The 21103-nt window shown below is 43.7% G+C and overlaps 1 protein-coding gene across 1 annotated transcript in view; it reads left to right on the forward strand.

The window, feature by feature from the left end:
• Positions 1-21103, forward strand: part of LOC126273385 (neural-cadherin-like) — an 872522-nt gene that overhangs the window by 123195 nt on the left and 728224 nt on the right. The window contains exon 3 of the mRNA XM_049976938.1: positions 17973-18219. Within this exon, the coding sequence (XP_049832895.1) occupies positions 17973-18219 (247 nt within the window). The remainder of the gene's footprint in view (positions 1-17972; positions 18220-21103) is intronic.

Here is a 21103-nt window from a genome sequence, read left to right on the forward strand (position 1 = left end):
ACGGAAGTTGACTCCTGAAATGAGAGAGCAACGTGTTGATGCTTGTGAAGAATTTATTCGGCGCTTTAAACGAGAAGGTGATGGCTTGGGGACGAAACCCGGGTTCACTTCCATTTTGAGTGTCTTCCACATCCACCATGCTCACCAGATCTTGCCCCAAGTGATTTCCATATGTTTGGACCACTTAAAGACGCAATGGGAGGAAAGAAGTACCGTTCTGATGAAGGGGTACGCCACGCGGTGCGTGAGTGGTTGCACGGACTACCAAAACAATTTTTTTCTAAAGGAATTTATGCACTTTGTAAACGCTGGAAGACTTGCATTGAGCGTGGGGGAGATTATGCTGAAATGTGATACAGCTTTGTACCACTTCTGCACAGTAAATAATATTTAAAAAAATATTTAAGGTTTTCATTTGACTCATCCTCGTAGAAACTAGCTCGTACAACATTATTTCAGTAAAATGAGCGTTCAGATGATGTATGGAACTTACAATTATCTTATTAAGTAACTAACTTACTACTGAAAACATATAGAGTGAATGCGACACCGGCTTATGATCGCAGAGCGGTCATGGTAGCCTTACCGCTCCGGAGACCAGGAGACTGCGCCACGTTACGTGTCGTGTCGTGGCCGGTGAGGGCGTGTCTGAAGTCCGTTGTGGTGTGCTGGCGGCCTGCTGTGTCGCCGCAGGTTGCGCTGGGCGAGTGAACAGCCTCACAGTCTCTCTGATGATGATGATGTTCGGTTTGTGGGGCGCTCAACTGCACGGTTATCAGCGCCCGTACAAATTCCGAACCTTTTCTCAGCCCAATTTCGCAACTTTCATGATGATGATGAAATGATGAGGACAACACAAACACCCAGTCATCACGAGGCAGGTGCCCCCGTGCTCGGGAAGCGAGAACGCTACCGCGAGACCACGAGCTGCGGACAATCTCTCTGAGTCACTGACTGCTGATCTCACTGTTCGCGAATTAAGTGACTATGTGACCTTGTTACGTTAAGTTCCGAAGCACGTAGCTGGAGGCAGTGCTTCTTGCAACTGATGTCCCAACATGAAATACTAATGATATGTTTGATTACGTATCATTAAATACACTCATGGACAACTGAATTAGGCACAATTGCCTAACAGCGGGCACTCATCGAAAATTATTGTCCAAAAGTGGTGAAACTGTGTCTAGACTCTGCTGCGTTATCGTGAATGTATTCAAGGATTTTGTAAAATTAAGTACTGCTATTTTACTTTTCAAACATTCTTAAGAAATTAATACATGCACTTATAGGTGCATGCTACATATTCAGTTCCTTCCCAATATCCCCCTGTCTGAAGCAAGGAACTGAAAGTTATTGTAAAAGTCTCACATAACCATAATAAACGTATCAAAAAAACGTTTCGCATCACCACGGTTCCCAGAACTCCTGAAGACAGACGTTGACTGTGGATATTGTATCACAAACACAGTCCCTTTGACTGTTCAGAGATGTCACTAAACGACCTTGCATGAGCAGCGCCTATTAGACGGAGGGGGTCCGACAATGGATTACTTCCAGTCATTCCACCCGGATGGAGGTACACGGCTCATGTTGTCTGTAGTTCAACCATGCCTAGACGGTTTATAGAGCGGTTCGATCGCGTCCGTATTATTACTTTGTGCCCGGAAGGGCTCTCAACAAGGGAAGTGCCCAGGCGTCTCGAAGTGAATCAAAGCGATGTTGTTCGGCCATGGAGGAGATACAGAGAGACAGGAACTGTAGGTGACATGCCTCGCTGAGGCCGCCCATGGGCTACTACTGCAGTGGATGGCCGATACCTACGCATTATGGCTCGGAGGAACACTGACAGCAGTGCATCCAAGCTGATTAATGCTTTTCGTGCAGCCACAGGACGTCGTGTTACGACTCAAACTGTGCGCAATAGGCTGCCTGATGCGCAACTTCACGCCCGACGTCAGTGGCGAGGTCCATCTTTGCAACCACGACACCATGCAGCGCGGTACAGATGAGACAAACAACATTACAATGGACCGCCCAGGGTTGGCATCAGGTTCTCTTCACCAATGAGTGTCGCATATGCCTTCAACCAGACGATCGTCGGAGACGTGTTTGGAGACAACCCGGTCAAGCTGAACGCCTTAGACACATTGTCAGCGAGTGCAGCAAGATGGAGGTTCCCTGCTGTTTTAGGGTGGTATTGTGTGGGGCCGACGTAAGCCGCTGGTGGTCATGGGAGGCGCCGTAACGGCTGTACGATACGCTTCAACCGATAGTGCAATCATATCGCCAGCATAATGGTAAGGCATTTTTCTTCACAGACGACAATTCGCGCCCCCATCGTGCACATCTTGTGAATGACATGCTTTAGGATAACGACATCGCTCGGCTACAGTGGTCGGCATGTTCTCCAGACATGAACCCTATCGAACATGCCTGGGATAGATTGTAAAGAGCTTTTTATGGACGACGTGACCCGCCAACCACTCTGTGGGATCTACGCCGAATCGCCGTTGAGGAGTGGGAAAATCTGAACCAACAGTGCCTTGATGAACTAGTAAATAGTATGCCACGACGAATACAGGCATGTATCAGTGCAAGAGGACGTGCTAGTTGGTATTAGAGGTACCAGTGTGTACAGCAATCTGGACCAACACCTCTGAAGGTCTTACTGTATGGTGGTACAACATGTAATGTGTGGTTTCCATGAGCAAATGAAAGTGCCTACATGATGTTTATGTTGATCTCTATTCCAATTTTCTGTACAGGTTCCGGAACTCTCGGAACCGAGGCGATGCAAAACTTTTTTTGATGTGTGTAGTTGGCAGGTGATTCAACCTTTAAATAAAAAATGAGTTGCCGGAAACAATTTAAATACATGCGCCTACATCCAGATACATTACTTCTTGCCAGAATTTCAGTCTGAGAGCAACCAACTAAAATATATTTTAAGACCCAAAATGAACATACTAGATGTCACTGCCTTAAACTTAAAGATACCAAATTTAAATAATATATTCATATAATTATCGGATGAGCTTCATTGCACGTCGATCTCGGCCTCTGAATGCAAATACGAAGGGTGCACCACTCGTAAACAACCTGTACTGATGCCTAGTCTGTACTGAACACGCACAGTCCAGCTCGACATGTGCCTCATCAGCGTTGTTGACCGTCAAACACAACCATCCCATTACTATCACTGTTCTCATTATTTTGCCTATCTCCAGTAACTGCGAAGAAAGCATGAGTAACAGAAAAAATACTTTAGTTGCTCGATGAAAGAAGGAAGTGTAAAAATGTTCGTTAAAATTCTGGACTACAGAAATAAAAGTCGCTGATGAACGAAACAAATAGAAAGTGCAGGGAAGCTAAGACGAAAGGGCTGCATGAAAAATGTGAAGAAATCAAAAGTGAAATGATTGTCGGATGGACTGACTCAGCATCTAGGAAAGTCAAAATAATCGTCGGTGAAATTAAAAGCCGGCCGGGGTGGCCAAGCGGTTCTAGGCGCTACAGTCTGGAACCGCGCGACCGCTACGGTCGCAGGTTGGAATCCTGCCTCGGGCATGAATGTGTGTGATGTCCTTAGGTTAGTTAGGTTTAAGTAGTTCTAAGTTCTAAGGGACTGATGACCTCAGAAGTCAAGTCCCATAGTGCTCGGAGCCATTTGAACCATTTTGAAATTAAAGGCAAGAGCGGTAACCTTAAGAGTACAACGGGAATTCCACTGTTAAATGGAGAGGAGAGAGCGTATAGGGGGAAAGAGTACATTGAAAGCCTTTATAAGGGGGAAGATTTGTCTCTGACATGGTAGAAGAAGAAACAGGAGTCGATGCAGAAGAGATAGGGGATCTAGTTCTAGAATCAGAATTTAAGAGAGCTTTGGAGGACTTAATATCAAATAAGGCAGAAGCGATAGATAACATTCCATCAGTATTTCTAAAATCATTGTGGGAAACGACAACAAAACGACTCTTCACGTTGGTGTGTAGAATGTATTAGACTGGCTGTATAACATCAGGCTCATCAGACTTTCGGAAAAACGTCATACACACAATTCCGAAGATTACAACAGCCGATGAAGGTGAGAATTATCGCACAATCAGTTTAACAAGTCATGCATCCAAATTGCTAACAAGAACAATATACAGAAGAATGGAAAAGAAAATTGAAGATGTGTTAGATGACGATCTATAAGGGAAGTTACATGGAGCTCCCCAAATGGGATCACAAAAAATCAGATTGATCACATACTTATAGATAGACGACATGCTTCTGATATATTAGAGGTGGATAGCTGTCGTAGTGCAGATGGAGATAGTGATCATTATTTGGTAAGAATCAAATACAGAGGACAGCCAATTATAGACAGACTAAGAAAGCTATCGCGCCAAGGTTTGATAATACCTAGTTAAGAAATGATGAAAATACAGTACAACAGTATAAAACTATATTGACAAATAGGCTTAATGAAGCCGAAAAGCGGGCAGGAGAGGCTATTGAAGGAGGATTGGAAACGGTTAAAGGACATGAGACATCTGAAACTGTACTGGGCAGAAGGAAGCAGTCGAGAACCCAGAGCTGGTTTGATGAAGACTGTAGAAGGAAGATAGAAGAAATTAGGCAAGAAAAAGAATGCTGCAAAGGAGAACTAGAGGTACTGTAGAAGAATACCACGAGAAGAGAAGGGAAGCAGATAAGGAATGTAGGAGGAAAAAGAAAGACATTGAAAAACGGTGGGTTGATGAGTTAGAAGAGAGAAATACTGTTCAAGAAACAAGGAAACTCTACATGAGAGTTAAAGACATAAGGAAGGGATTCCAACCCAGTGAAGTTTTCTGTAAAGATAAGGAGGGAAATCTGATTGTAAGAAAAGATCAGAATTTAGACAGATGGGTGGAGTATTTTAGTGAACTACTAAATGCAGACTCGGGAAACGAACGTGGGGTTGATGCCGATATGGCAGAAGAGGTGAAGAAGGAAGTAAACAGAGATGAAGAGCACGAGGGATCACTAGCAGAACCCACACTGGAAGAAGTTAAAGTTAGTATCAAGACTATTAAGAACAATAAAGCTCCAGGAGAAGAAAATATTACTGCAGAAATGATAAAATATGATGGAGAAAAACTAGTAAGGATTATGAGATTATAGTGGACATATGGGGGAAAGAAAATATGCCAAAACAGTAGAGTACAGCAATACTCTGCCCTCTACATAAGAAATATGATAAAGCTGAATGCACGAATTATAGAGGAATTGCACTGCTCTGTATAGTATATAAAGTATTAGGAAAAATAATGGCTGGGCGGTTAAGAACATACGTAGAAGAGTATCTAGGAGACTACCAGTGATCCATTACAGATCAGATTTTTACTATCAGACAGATCCTTGAAAAATGTTATGAGTGTAACAGCGATGTCCACCAGCTTTTCGTTGATTTCAAACAAGTTTATGATAGTATCAAAAGGGATAAACTTTGGAAGGTAATGCAAGAGGCAGAAGTCCCTAACAAACTGATAATATTGGTTCAAATGACTTTGAGAAGAACAATATGCAAAGTTAAGATCGAGGGCACTTTATCAAAGGCATGTGAAGTTAACCAAGGACTGCGGCAGGGTGATGTGCTCTCCACTATTCTGTTCAATGTCGCCTTGGAGAGTGTGATGCGAAAGACACAAAGCAACAACCGCGGGGAACACTGTTTAACAGAGTGACTCAGGAGCTTGCATATGCAGACGATATTGATTTGTTATCCAGTAGGAAACAGGACCTGGAAGAAAAGCTTGAAAGGTAGAAAGATATTGTGCGGAGTTGGGGATGACCGTTAATCAGTCAAAGACCAAGTATATGTTAATATCCAGGAAAAGATATATTGAGGGAGAAAGAAGCATGACTTTGAATGGAAAAGAATATGAACGCTGTGATAGCTTTAAATATCTTGGGCCACTAGTAACTGAGAATAATGATATGAGAGGAGAAATACATGCAAGTACTGTAGCTGGTAACAGGAGCTACTTTGCACTGGTTAAAGTATTTAGAGCAAGGAGCCTTAGTAGGAATCTGAAGATGACTGTGTATCGTACAGTAGTTAGACCTGCGGTGAGGTATGGTTTGGAGACCTGGACTATGACGGAAATTGATGAGGAGTTGTTGCTGAGATGGAAAAGGAAGATACTTAGGAAAATCTATGGGCCAGTATATGACAGGGGTTTTTGGAGAATCAGAAATAATAACGAGATCAGAGAGTTGAACAACAAACCAGATATCGTGACCGAAATGAAGAGTAATATACTATGTTGGCTGGGACGTAAAGAATGGTGGAGAACAGCTCAGCGAAGAAAGTTTTCGAAGGAAAACCCGGTGGACGTCGTATAAAGGGCAGGCCAGATGGTTACATAACGTGGAGGTGGACTTGATAAGGTTGGGAGTTAGAAGATGGAGAGCCAAGGTAGCCAGCAGAGAGGAGTGGGCGGAGATTGCCGGGAGGGCAAGGCCCTACAATGGCTGTAGCGCCAAGTTAAATGACGGTCAGTTTGACTTTAGGAAAGGTAAAGTCTCCAAGAGAGGCAATTCTGATGTTGCGGTTAATAATGGAAACAAGACTAAAGAAATATCAAGACACGTTCATAGGATTTGCGGAGCTGGAAAAAGCGTCCGACAATGTAAAATGATGCAAGATGTTCGAAATTCTGATAAAAATAGGGGTAAGCTGTAGGGAGAGACAGATAAATTCTAAATTAGTGGTAAGATCTTACGGGACCAAATTGCTTAGGTCATAGGTCCCTAAGCTTACACACTACTTAATGTAACTTAAACAAACTTACGCTATGGACAACACACAGACTCATGCTCGAGGAGGACTCGAACAGGTAATACATAATATCTACAAGGGCAAAGAGGGAATAATAAGAGTGGACGACCAAAACGAAGTGCTCGCTTTAAAAATGGTGTAAGATAGGGATGTAGTCTTTCGCCCCTACTGTTCAATCTGTACATCGAAGATGCAATGATGGAAAAAGAAAGGTTCAGAAGTGGAATTAAAATTCAAGGTGAATGGACATCAGAGATACGATTCGCTATTGATATTGCTACCCTGAATGAAAGTAAAGAAGAATTACATGATCTGCTGAATGGAATGAACAGTCCAATGAGTACAGGATATGGATTGTAAGTAAATCGAAGTAAGATGAAAGTAATGAAAAGTATTAGAAATGAGAACAGCGAGAAACTTAACATCAGGATTCATGAACACCAAGTAGATGAATTTAAGAAATTCTGATATGTACGCAGCAAAATAATCAAAATAATCAATGGCAGACGGAGCAAAGAGGACATCAAAAGCAGACTACACTGGCTAAAAGAGCATTCCTGACCAAAAGAAGTCTACTAGCATGAAACGTAGGCCTCAATTTGAGGAAGAAATTTCTGATACTGAACATTTGGAGCACAGCATTGTATGGTAGTAAAACATGGACTGTTGGAAAACCGGAACAGAAGAGAATAGAAGCATTTGAGATGTGGTGCTGCAGACGAATGTTAAAAATTAGGTGGACTGGTAAGGTAAGGAATGAGGAGGTTCAGCCCTGAATCGAAGAGTAAACGAATATGTGGAAAACACTAACAAGGAGAAGGGACAGGATGGAAGGACATCTGTTACGATGTCAGTAATAGCTTCCATGGTACTAGATGGAGTTGAGGAAGGCAAAAACGGTAGAGGATGCCACAGATTGGAATACGTCCAGCAAATAATTGAGGAAGTAGGTTGCAAGTGCTACTCTGAGATGAAGAGGTTAGTACAGGAGAAGAATTCGTGGCGGACCTTATCTAACCAGTCAGAAGAGTGATGACTAACAAAAAATAAATAAAAAATGACAGAACGAAGGGGACTGTAGCTGTGACACAGGACATAGTGGCAGGGAGACAGAAAGACGAAATCAGAAAATCACAATGATTTGAGCTGAATGAATGAGTCAGAATAGGTAACTGGGAGTGGATGGGTATAAGTGACTTACAGCGATGGACTGGTGAGTGTGAGTGACTTACAGTTAGGCGAGCCTGTGGGAGTTGCATGTTCAAAAAAGCGCGAATATGTTCACATACCAAACTTTTTGTGAAAATGTTTGAGGATGCTGAGGCAGGTAGAATAAGACAGTTGGTGCCAAACTTATCAGTCAGTGTTTTAAAACAAACAGGAATATATTTGCATTTTTGTCCTCCGATAGAAGAATTTTTCTGCTGGTTAAAACACGAAAGTTATTCGTAAGGGCAGTCTCGAAACGGAAACCACTGTGAAACTCAAAAATGTTTTATTGGCAACAGTTAGCTACACCTTCCAGCGTCTTCTCTGCACAGTCGCCGCTCCTACTTAGCCATCTATCATTGCTTTTTCCCAACTTTCCAACACTGTCGTCATAGAAGGCAACCACCCGTGCTTTCCGCCAATACTCTGCGCTGGTCTACAGCTCGTTGACTGTGCCAAAATGTTATCTTCAAAGCCAGGGGTTCATGTGACAGAGATAAAGCTTAGGGGCAGCCAGTTATTGGCTGTATTGTATGTGATCACAAACTTCCCATCCAAAACGCTGAAGGAGCATCTTCATTGCCCTTGCAGAGTACTGCCGAGAATCGACATGAAGAACGAACTGTATGACAATTACGTTGTACGGGCTGCATAACATCAGGCGAATCATTTCGCCTGGCCCTCATACTTCATGGGAGACACTATTTCCTGTGCCTCTTTAAGCGCTCATTGTGCACCCAGTACTGGAAACAGCAACGTGACGAGATCGCCGGGCATACTAGAGACACTGCCCAACACATCTGGTAAAAGAAAGCTTCATCGGATTTTCACAGCGATTTCCACTTCGCGGCTGATCGGAACCCACTTTCCGAATATCCCTAGTATATTTGTATATGGAACATGATTTACAATGTACTCCCTCAATAACATGAATTACGCTAAGTGAAGCTAGCTGAAATATTGTGTGTAAACAAACAAAGCCACGCAGCTTGTATTTCTTTTCCTAATAGGCGTGACGCTAGCATTCATAATTAACGTGATGAATAACAACGCATTCAAAACAGAGGGAGACACGGCGATCGCGTATTCGGGCAGTGGACGCGGCTAGAGCTGACGAGCTGGTAACGACCGCGGCGCCGGAAGTAAATTGCGTGGCTGGCTGCGCGCATTGTCACCCAGGGCGCGCGATGGCCCCTCTGATAATTAACAGCCCTGTTCCGGGCTGTGGGAACACGTGGCGAGCGCAGGTGTTCAATTACGCGCCTGCTAATTGCATATTCAAATTGTATGGAACGGCCGCTCATGCCAGCGCGCTGTTGTTGTTGTAAGCGCGGCCGCAGAACGCAAATTCGGTTCCGTACAACAAACGAAAACTCCTCGTCAGCTACAACAACGAGAGAGCCACAAACGGTGATCGCAGATAGTGGCCAATCCACGAGGACCCCACCATTTCCTCTCCTTCCAAACCACAATTCATCTACGCCGCCCTTCACTCCCAGCTCCTTTCCCCCTTGCATACGGGCCTTGCGACACCATACTGCTAAGTAGAAGTTTTTCGGCCATCTTAACACTTACGTTTACACGGAGGTGACAAAAGTCATGGGATAGCAAATGGCCATATACAGATGGTGGTGGATAAACAGGGAATAAAAGGGCAGTACATTGGCGAAGCTGTCGTTTGTACTCAGGTGATTCTTGTGATTATATGACCGCACGACAGGAATTAACAGACCGTTGCTATTCACGATATACATAAATGACCTTGTGGATAACATCGGAAGTTCACTGAGGCTTTTTGCGGATGATGCTGTAGTATATCGAGAGGTTGTAACAATGGAAAAGTGTACTGAAATGCAGGAGGATCTGCAACGAATTGACGCATGGTGAAGGGAATGGCAATTGAATCTCAATGTAGACAAATGTAATGTGCTGTGAATATATAGAAAGAAAGATCCTTTATCATTTAGCTACAATAAAGCAGGTCAGCAACAGGAAGCAGTTAATTACATAAATTAACTGGGAGTAAGCATTAGGAGTGATTTAAAATGGAATGATCACATAAAGTTGATCGTCGGTAAAGCAGATGCCAGACTGAGATTCATTGGAAGAATCCTAAGGAAATGCAATCCGAAAACAAATGTAGGTTACAGTACGCTTGTTCGCCCACTGCTTGAATACTGCTCAGCAGTGTGGGATCCGTACCAGATAGGGTTGATAGAAGAGACAGAGAAGATCCAACGGAGAGCAGCGCGCTACGTTACAGGATCATGTAGTAATCGCGAAGGCGTTACGGAGATGATAAACTCCAGTGGAAGACTCTGCAGGAGAGACGCTCAGTAGCTCGGTACCGCCTTTTGTTGAAGTTTCGAGAACATACCTTCACCGAGGAGTCAAGCAGTATATTGCTCCCTCCTATGTGTATCTCGCGAAGAGACCATGAGGATAAAATCTGAGAGATTAGAGCCCACACAGAGGCATACCGACAATCTTTCTTTCCACGAACAATACGAGACTGGAGTAGAAGGGAGAACCGATAGAGGTACTCAAGTTACCTTCCGCCACACACCGTCAGGTGGCTTGAGGTGTATGGATGTAGATGTAGACTTTGATCCGCAATATGGTAGTTGGAGCCAAGGGCATGGGACATTCCATTTCGGAAATCGTTAGGGAATTCACTATTCCGAGATCCACAGAGTCAGGAGTGTGCCGAGAATACTAGATTTCAGGCATTACCTCTCACCACGGACAACGTAACGGGCGACGGCCTTCACTTAACGACCGAAAGCAGCGGCGTTTGCTTAGATTGTCAGTGCTCACAGACAAACAACATTGCGTGAAATAATCGCAAAAATAAATGTGAGATGTATAACAACGTATCTGTTAGAACAGTTCAGCGAAATTTGACATTAATAAATTATGACAGCAGACGACCGACGCTAGTGCCTTAGATAATATTACTCAGTTGGTACCACGAGGCTGAGTGCACCCGATACCAACCTCCCACCAAGGGAAAATGCCTGGCAGTTCCAGGAATCGAACGCGGGATCTCTACAAGGCAGAAAGCTGCCCTGACCATTCGGCTATGGAGGCGTGGCTTTTCATGCTACAGCCAGTCTACATTTTACATCCTTTCCATTTCGGCCAGAATCTGTTATAGGCCGTGGTCGAGAGGTTTCCGTTTGAAGGCGTTGCTGTAGCGCACAAGCTACGTATCGCGACTCCGATGCGGGTACATTGTTGTTGTTGTGGTCTTCAGTCCAGAGACTGGTTTGATGCAGCTCTCCGTGCTACTCTATCCTGTGCAAGCTTCTTCATCTCCCAGTACCTACTGCAACCTCATCCTTCTGAATCTGTTTAGTGTATTCATCTCTTGGTCTCCCTCTACAATTTTTACCCTCCACGCTGCCCTTCAATACTAAACTGGTGATCCCTTGATGCCTCAGAATATGCCCTACCACCCGATTCCTTCTTCTAGTCAAGTTGTGCCACAAATTTCTCTTCTCTCCAATTCTGTTCAATACCTCCCCATTAGTTATGTGATCTACCCATCTAATTTTCAGCATTCTTCTGTAGCACCACATTTCGAAACCTTCTATTCTCTTCTTGCCTAAACTATTTATCGTCCACGTTTCACTTCCATACATGGCTACACTCCATACAAATTCTTTCAGAAACGACTTCCTGACACTTAAATCTATACTCGATGTTAACAAATTCCTCTTCTCCAGAAACGCTTTCTTTGCCATTGCCAGTCTTCATTTTATATCCTCTCTAATTCGACCATCATCAGTTATTTTGATCCCCAAATAGCAAAACTCATTTACTACTTTAAGCCTCTCATTTCTTAATCTAATTCCCTCAGCATCAACCGAGTTAGTTCAACTACATTCCATTATCCTCGTTTTGCTTTTGTTGATGTTCATCTTATATTTTCCTTTCAAGACATTGTCCATTCCTTTCAACTGATCTTCCAAGTCCTTTGCTGTCTCTGACAGAATTACAGTGTCATCCGGCGAACATCAAAGTTTTTATTTCTTCTCCATGGATTTTAATTCCAACTCTGAATTTTTTTTTGTTTCCTTTACTGCTTGTTCAATATACAGATTGAATAACATCGGGGATAGGCTACAACCCTGTCTCACTCCCTTCCCAACCACTGCTTTCTTTTCATGCCCCTCGACTCTTATAACTGCAATCTGGTTTCTGTACAAATTCTAAATAGCCTTTCGCTCCCTGTATTTTACCCCTGCCGCCTTTAGAATTTGGAAGAGAGTGTTCCAGTCAACACTGCCAAAAGCTTTTTCCGAGTCTACAAATGCTAGAAACTTAGGTTTGCCTTTCCTTAATCTATTTTCTAAGATAAGTTGTAAGGTCAGTACTGCTTCACGTGTTCGAACATTTCTACGGAATTCAAACTGATCTTCCCCCAGGTCGGCTTCTACAAGTTTTCCAGTCGTCTGTAAAGAATTTTCGTTAGTATTTTGCAGTCATTTGGTACATAAGCACCGGTATGTAGGTAAGGGATGAACATGCCTTTCTTGTCTTTTCAACGTGTGGCAGTAAAAGCGGAAACGTGAACTATGGCGACGTTATTACCAAATGAGTCCAAGCAGGACCAAGAGCTGTTATACTCTTCTTGGCTGCCGAAGGACAAACACAGTATACATCCGTCGGAGAATGGAGAATGTGTACGGGGCAGAAAACAACCGTTGTGGAATGGTGCAGGAATGGGTGTTGGTGCCTCATGACAAAGCAAATCGCAAATTTTATCACGCAGAAGTTCCATCAAATCAGGAGGGAGACACACGAGTATCCGCTCTATAGTCCTGATCTATCGGCCCCTAAAAAAAGACTTGATAGGTTGACAATTCCAGTCGGACGAGAACGTGTAGCGGGTAATTACGGACTTCTTCATGCAGCAGGACGCGATGTTTTAAGAAATCTGATGCCTCATTGCAGTGATTGCGCAATTGCTCACACGATTTTGCCTGATTGCCATACCGGTCATGCTATCGAATGGAAAATTTTTACCGCCACTTACAATTTCCTGTCAAAATAACAGAACTCAACTACTACTTTCAAAGTCTCATTTCCTAATTCGTTTCCCACAGCATCACCTGTTTTGATTCACCCACGTTCCTTCTGTGCTACTTTTGTTGATGTCCATCTTATGTCCTCTTTACAAGGCACTTACCATTCTGTTCAACTGCTCTTCTAATCTTCTGACAGAGTCACAATGCCATCGGAAAAACCTCTAAGTTTTAATTTCTTCTCACTGAATTTTAATCCCCCTTCCCAAATTTCTCCTTGCTTTCGTTTATTATTTGTTCAATGTATACAGATTGGATAACAGCGGAGATAGGTTACAAACCTGTCTGAATCCCTTCTCAACCACTGTTTCCCTTTCATGTCTTTAATTTTTACAACTGCAGTCTGGTTTCTGTACAAGTTGTAAATAACTTTTCACTCCTTGTATTTTACCTCTGATGCCTTCTAAATTTGAAAGAGTGTAATCCGATCATAATTTTCAAAATCTTTCTTTAAATCTACAAATGCTATAAACGTAGGTTTACCTTTCCTTGACCTATCTTCAAAGATAAACCGTAGGATCAGTATTGCCTAGCATGTACCTACATCTCTTTGGAATCCAAACTGACCTTCTCCGAGGTCGGCTTCTACCAGTTTTTCCATTCGTACACAAATAATTGGCTCAAAATGGTTCAAATGGTTCTGACAAGGGAACCTCCCCATCGCACCCCCTCAGATTTAGTTATAAGTTGGCACACTGGATAGGCCTTGAAAAACTGAACACAGATCAATCGAGAAAACAGGAAGAAGTTGTGTGGAACTATGAAAAAAATTAGTAAAATATACAAACTGAATAGTCCATGTGCAGCATGGGCAACATCAAGGAGAATGTGAGCCCAGGAGCGCCGTGGTCCCGTGGTTAGCGGGGGTAACTATACAATGAGAGGTCCTTGTTCAAGTATTCCCTCGACTGAAAATTTTACTTTCTTTATTTTCGTAAAGTTATGATCTGTCCGTTCGTTCATTGACGTCTCCGTTCATTGTGATAAGTTTAGTGTCTGTGTTTTGCGACCGCACCGCAAAACCGTGCGATTAGTAGACGAAAGGACGTGCCTCTCCAATGGGAACCGAAAACATTTGATTGCAGGATCATAGGTCAACTGATTCCTCCACAGGAAAACACGTCTAATATATTCTATATGACACTGGTGACGGCATTTGCGTAACATGACAGGAATGTTGTCGGCCCACCTAATTTGTACACTTAGCGAATGGGTAAAAAGATTCTTCTACCTTGCCCGATTTAGGTTTTCTTGTGGATGTTATAATCACTCCCAAAAAAGTGATGAAAACATAAGAGTTTGTCACATAAAATGGAAATAAAAAATTAAACTTTTCACTCGAGGGGAGATTTGAACATAGGATCTCTTGTTCCGTAGCTACTCTCGCTAACCACGGGACCACGGCACTCCTTGACCCCAAATGTCCTTGATGTTGCCTATCTTCGCATGTACTACTCAGTTTGTATACTTTACTAATTTTTTTCATAGTTCCACACAACTTCTTCCTGTTTTCTCGATTGATCTGTGTTGAGTTTTTCAAGGCCTATCCACCGTGCCAACGTATAACTAAATCTGAGAGGGGTGCGATGGGGAGGTTCCCTTGTGAGAACTATGGGGCTTAACATCTGAGGTCATCAGTCCACTAGAACTTAGAACTACTAAAACCTAGGTAACCTAAGGACGTCACAAACATCCATGCCCGAGGCAGGATTCGAACCTGTAAAAGTACGAGGGGGTGGAGATCTCATCCGAACGGCACATTGCAAGGGATCCCAGATGTGCTCAATAATGTACATGTCTGGGGAGTCTAGTGGCCATCGGAAGTGTTTTAAACTCAGAAGAGTGTTCCTGGATCCACTCTGTAGCAATTCTTCACGTGCTTGTCCTGCTGGAATTGCCAAAGTCCGTCGGAATGCACAACGTACACGAATGGATGCAGGTGGTCAGTCAGGATGCTTTACGTACGCGTCACTTGTCAGAGTCGTATCTGGACTTATCAGGGGTCCCATATCACTCCAACTTCACATGTAGAGACTCCACCAGCTTGATCAGTCCCCTGCTGACATGCTGGGTCCATGGATTCTTGAGGTTGTCTCGATACCCGTACACGTCTATCCATTCGACACAATTTGAAACGAGACTCGTCCGAACAGACAACATGTTTCCAGTCATCAACAGTCCATTGTCGGTGTAGATGGACCCAGCAGATGAGGCGTAAGACTTTGTGTCGTGCAGTCATCAAGGGTACAGGAGTGGGGCTTCGTCCCCGAAAGCCCATTTCGATGGTGTTTCGTTGAATGGTTCGCACACTGACACTTGTTGATGGCCCAGCATTGAAATCTGCAGTAATTTGCGGAAGTGATGCACTTCTGTCACACTGAACGATTCTCTTCAGTCGTCGTTGGTCCCGTTCTCGCAGGATCTTTTTCCGGACCCAGCGATGTCGGAGATTTGAAGTTTTACCGGCTTCCCGATGCTCACGATCACTCGAAAAATGGTCGCACATGAAACTCTCTACTTCATCGCTACGTCGGAGATGCTGTGTCCCATCGCTCGTGCGCCGACTACAACACCAGGTTGAAACTCACTTAAATCTTGATAACCTGCCATTGTATGGTTCAAATGGTTTATTCGCACGAAGTAATGGCCACTATCGACAGGGGATCTCAAGTTGATTCCGTATTTCTAGATTTCCGGAAAGCTTTTGACACCGTTCCTCACAAGCGACTTCTAATCAAGCTGCGGAGCTATGGGGTATCGTCTCAGTTGTGCGACTGGATTCGTGATTTCCTGTCAGGAAGGTCGCAGTTCGTAGTAATAGACGGCAAATCATCGAGTAAAACTGAAGTGATATCAGGTGTTCCCCAGGGAAGCGTCCTGGGACCTCTACTGTTCCTGATCTATATAAATGACCTGGGTGACAATCTGAGCAGTTCTCTTAGACTGTTCGCAGATGATGCTGTAATTTACCGTCTAGTAAGGTCATCCGAAGACCAGTATCAGCTGCAAAGCGATTTAGAAAAGATTGTTGTATGGTGTGTCAGGTGGCAGTTGACGCTAAATAACGAAAAGTGTGAGATGATCCACATGAGTTCCAAAAAAAATCCGTTGGAATTCGATTACTCGATAAATAGTACAATTCTCAAGGCTGTCAATTCAACTAAGTACCTGGGTGTTAAAATTACGAACAACTTCAGTTGGAAGGACCACATAGATAATATTGTCGGGAAGGCGAGCCAAAGGGTGCGTTTCATTGGCAGGACACTTAGAAGATGCAACAAGTCCACTAAAGAGACAGCTTACACTACACTCGTTCGTCCTCTGTTAGAATATTGCTGCGCGGTGTGGGATCCTTACCATGTGGGATTGACGGAGGACATCGAGAGGGTGCAAAGAAGGGCAGCTCGTTTTGTATTATCGCGTTATAGGGGAGAGAGTGTGGCAGATATGATACACGAGTTGGGATGGAAGTCATTACAGCATAGACGTTTTTCGTCGCGGTGAGACCTTTTTAGGAAATTTCAGTCACCAACTTTCTCTTCCGAATGCGAAAATATTTTGTTGAGCCCAACCTACATAGGTAGGAATGATCATCAAAATAAAATAAGAGAAATCAGAGCTCGAACAGAAAGGTTTAGGTGTTCGTTTTTCCCGCTCGCTGTTCGGGAGTGGAATAGTAGAGAGATAGTATGATTGTGGTTCGATGAACCCTCTGCCAAGCACTTAAATGTGAATTGCAGAGTAGTCATGTAGATGTAGATGTAGATGGTTCTCAGCACTATGGGACTTGACATCTGAGGTCATCAGTCCCCTAATCTTAGAATTACTTAAACCTAACTAACCTAAGGACATCACACACGTTCATGCCCGAGGTAGGATTCGATCCTGCGACCGTAGCAGCAGCACGGTTCCGGACTGAAGCACATAGAATCGCTCGGCGACAACGGCCGCCTGCCCTTGTAGCAGCAGTAACCGATCTAACAACTGCGCCAGACACTTGTTGTGTTATATACTTGCTGCCGACCGCAGTGTCACATTCTATCTGCTTACGTATGTCTGTATTTGGCACTTCAGTGTAATAATAATAATAATAATAATAATAATAATTATTATTATTATTATTATTATTATTATTATTATTATTATTATTATGTATACAGTAATGAATAAACGAAATGTCAGTGTCATTGACATTGTGTTAAGCATTTTCTTCGTTGCACTCTTGTCGAGTGTGAGTTATGATATCTAACATAAATGTGTGGCACCAGTACAGAAGGAAAGAAATTTGGAAAGGAAGTTTGATGATCAAAGGAAGCGTGAGAATTAACGGGGTAATGTTAGCAGACAACACGAAAGGAAGAAAACATTAACAGATAAGAGTCAGAAAAGCATGGATAGTTTATAGTGTGACGGAGATACTGGTTGTCCGTTGGACATAAGAAAGCGGTATGCAGAGGGAAGTTGTACCGACGACAGCAGATAAGGAGTTTATCTCCAACCGGCCGGGTTGGCCGAGGCGGTTCTAGGTGCTACAGTCTGGAACCGCGCGACCGCTACGGTCGCAGGTTCGAATCTTGCCTCGCACATGGATGTGTGTGATGTCCTTAGGTTAGTTAGATTTAAGTTGTTCTAAGTGGTAGTGGAATGATGACGTCAGAAGTTGAATCCCATAGTGCTAAGAGCTATTTGAAACAAGCCACTTAGTCTCCTATTGAATTGCGAGTGGTTTTGCACAATATGCAGATTACAGGACAGTTTGTTCCAGAGTCGAATGGCTGAAATGGAGGAGATGCAGAGAGATCTAGCTTTTGCCGCAAGTATCGGATCAGGCACCGCAGTCGTCTTGTGCCGTTGTGTTGCAGCCGGTGGCCGCTTCGAGGTGGACGAGCGGTCGGGCGTGGTTCGCACGCGCGGCACGGACGCCTTCCAGCTGGACATGGAGTACGTGCTGTACGTGAAGGCCGAGGACCAGAACGGCCGCGTCGACGAGCGCCACTTCCAGTCCACGCCCGAGGAGCGGCTCTCCATCGTGGGCGGCAAGCGCGCCCCGCAGTTCTACATGCCCTCCTACGAGGCCGAGATCCCCGAGAACCAGAAGAAGGACTCCGAGTAAGCAGCGGCGCCTCTCTCTTTTCTCGGCCCTACCTGTTGCGTCCCCAACATGCTAAAGGTGAAAACTATGCACTGAGTACCTACGGAGTATTATCTTTCTTGAGAGACGGGATTTGCGATTTCCTGTCAGAAAGGTCACACTTTTCACTAACTGACGCAAAGTCATCGAGTAAAAAACTTAAGGTTAAGTCCCATGCCATGAAGGGATGGGAGACGCCAAAGGACAAGATCAGCTGGCTAATAGAAAGGTTTCCCCTATCTTTCGTGCACGCTGGCACCTTTCTTTCGCAGACTATGTGAGTTCTCTGCGTATCTGTTAAGTGTTGGTGACTACTGTAATGTGTGTGTGTGTGTGTGTGTGTGTGTGTGTGTGTGTGTGTGTGTGTGTGTGTGGTGTAGTGTGTGGTGTAGTGTCATATTGGTGCTGGGGAGTTAGGGATGATCAGAGAGGGGATGATCAGAGAAGGGACAGGTTGAAACCCTGTACCGCTACATAGCCTACTGCTCTCGAATAGCACCAAAAGAGCCACCGAGATTAAAGTCCCCAGCCAACTGTGTCGCATACCCTCACTTTACAACGCTCTCTGTGGCATTGTAGCGAAAAGTAAGTACTTCTCTAGTCGCTGTATCACTAACCTGGTTTCTTGCTGCTTCGGTAGTCCCTCGTCGCATTGTAGTAGAGCTCAGGCGCCAGTTTCCATGGAGACTGTGATCCTGCTGAAGTGGGGTGGGTCGGGATGCCAGTTGTTAAATTTTAACAACCTTTCGGACTATACTCGTTTTAATAAAGAATACTTTGAAACACACACTTCAGAGAATTTCCAATATGGCGGCTCTTGGCTACGCCGTTATTCAACCCTTTACAACACATTATCAGATTTCTCACTTTCCATACTCGTGATATACATTGCCCACGGCACGTGGCGTTCACTGATAACTAACCTTCACTTTATATCTAATGTTTAACAGTTGGAATATTTACTCGAAACCGTTCTTTTGGAGCCGCCGTCGATTGCTCGACCGTGAATTTTGAGTGGCTCCTCACTAGTAACTCACCCTGTCTTTCCGATGGACAGGATAGACTCCACCTTTCTCCCTCAGCCAATAAGGACACTTCGCATAATCTCCAGAGTTGCAGCCAATTGGGATTTCAGATCGCTGTTGCTAGGCGGATTTGACGTCACGTTTGCGGACATTGTGAAAGAAGTTAGTCTCGCAACACTGTCTCATATTGTAAGATCCTACTCCCGAAAGGTCGGGTCTTGTCCCTAGTAAGGTTACACAACATTGCCTCCTATGAGTTTATCATTAATACTCCTTGCTGACGAATAATTGTCAGATGTACGTGTAGTCTCGCTGATACTGAGCTTTCCTGATCGCATAAATGTGCGTAATACTTGGCCTAAACACGTGTAGGGAAAGCATGTACGCGTTACAACTTCATGAGACACATGCAGTGAGGTTTGGAATTTAATCCAGGACATTCGTGCAAAGTCTAGTATCAGCGATTTTACACCATTTCCCCACCAAATGTCAACAGCGCATGGCGTACGCGGATGGTCTCCCGTCGTAGTACTGGTGATACCCAACGGTGCGTAACTTTAGTGAGGTGCAAGGAACCGGCGTACGCACTTCGGTACAGCCGTTGACATCCACCGAAACAGAAGTGATATATGGTATCCCCCAAAGAAGTGTTTCGTGCTCTCTGATATTCCTGACCTACGTAAACTATTTAGGAGACAATTTGAGCAAACATTTTAGTTTGTCCGCAGATGACACTGTCATTTACCTTCTAGTACAGGCTTCAGAAGATTAAAACTAACTGCAATATGATTTAAACAAACTACCTGTATGGTGCGAAAAGTGGCAATCAATCCTAAATAGTGAAAAGTGCGATGTCATTTGCATGTGTCCTAAAAGGAATTCGTTTAAATTCCGGTTACAAGATTGTTGTTGTTGTCTTCTGTCCTGAGACTGGTTTGATGCAGCTCTCCATGCTACTCTATCCTGTGCAAGTTTCTTCATCTCCCAGTACTTACTGCAACCTACATCCTTCTGAATCTGCTTAGTGTATTCATCTCTTGGTCTCCCTCTACGATTTTTACCCTCCACGCTGCCCTCCAATACTAAATTTGTGATCCCTTTATGCCTCAGAACATGTCCTACCAACCGGTCCCTTCTTCTTGTCAAGTTGTGCCACAAACTTCTCTTCTCCCCAATTCTATTCAAAACTTCCTCATTAGTTATGTGATCTACCCATCTAATCTTCAGCATTCTTCTGTAGCACGACATTTCAAAAGCTTCTATTCTCTTCTTGTCCAAACTATTTATCGTCCATGTTTCACTTCCGTACATGGCTACACTCCATACAAATACTTTCAGAAACGACTTCCTGACACTTAAATCTATACTCGATGTTAACAAATTTCTCTTCTTCAGAAACGCTTTCCTTGCCATTGCCAGTCTACATTTTATATCCTCTCTTCTTCGACCACCATCAGTTATTTTGCTCCCCAAATAGCAAAACTCCTTTACTACTTTAAGTGTCTCATTTCCTAATCTAATTCCCTCAGCATCACTCGACTTAATTCGACTACATTCCATTATCCTTGTTTTGCTTTTGTTGATGTTCATCTTATATCTTCCTCTCAAGACACTGTCCATTCCGTTCAACTGCTCTTCCAAGTCCTTTGCTGTCTCTGACAGAATTACAATGCCATCGGCGAACCTCAACGTTTTTATTTCTTCTCCATGGATTTTAATACCTACTCCAAACTTTTCTTTTCATACAAGATAAGACACACAAATCTAAAGGCTATCATTTCAACTAAATAGATAGGGATCACAATTAGGAACAACTTACATTGGAACGATCACGTAG

The sequence above is a fragment of the Schistocerca gregaria genome, chromosome 5 (assembly GCF_023897955.1).
Source record: "Schistocerca gregaria isolate iqSchGreg1 chromosome 5, iqSchGreg1.2, whole genome shotgun sequence".
NCBI classification, from domain to species: Eukaryota; Metazoa; Arthropoda; class Insecta; order Orthoptera; family Acrididae; genus Schistocerca; species Schistocerca gregaria.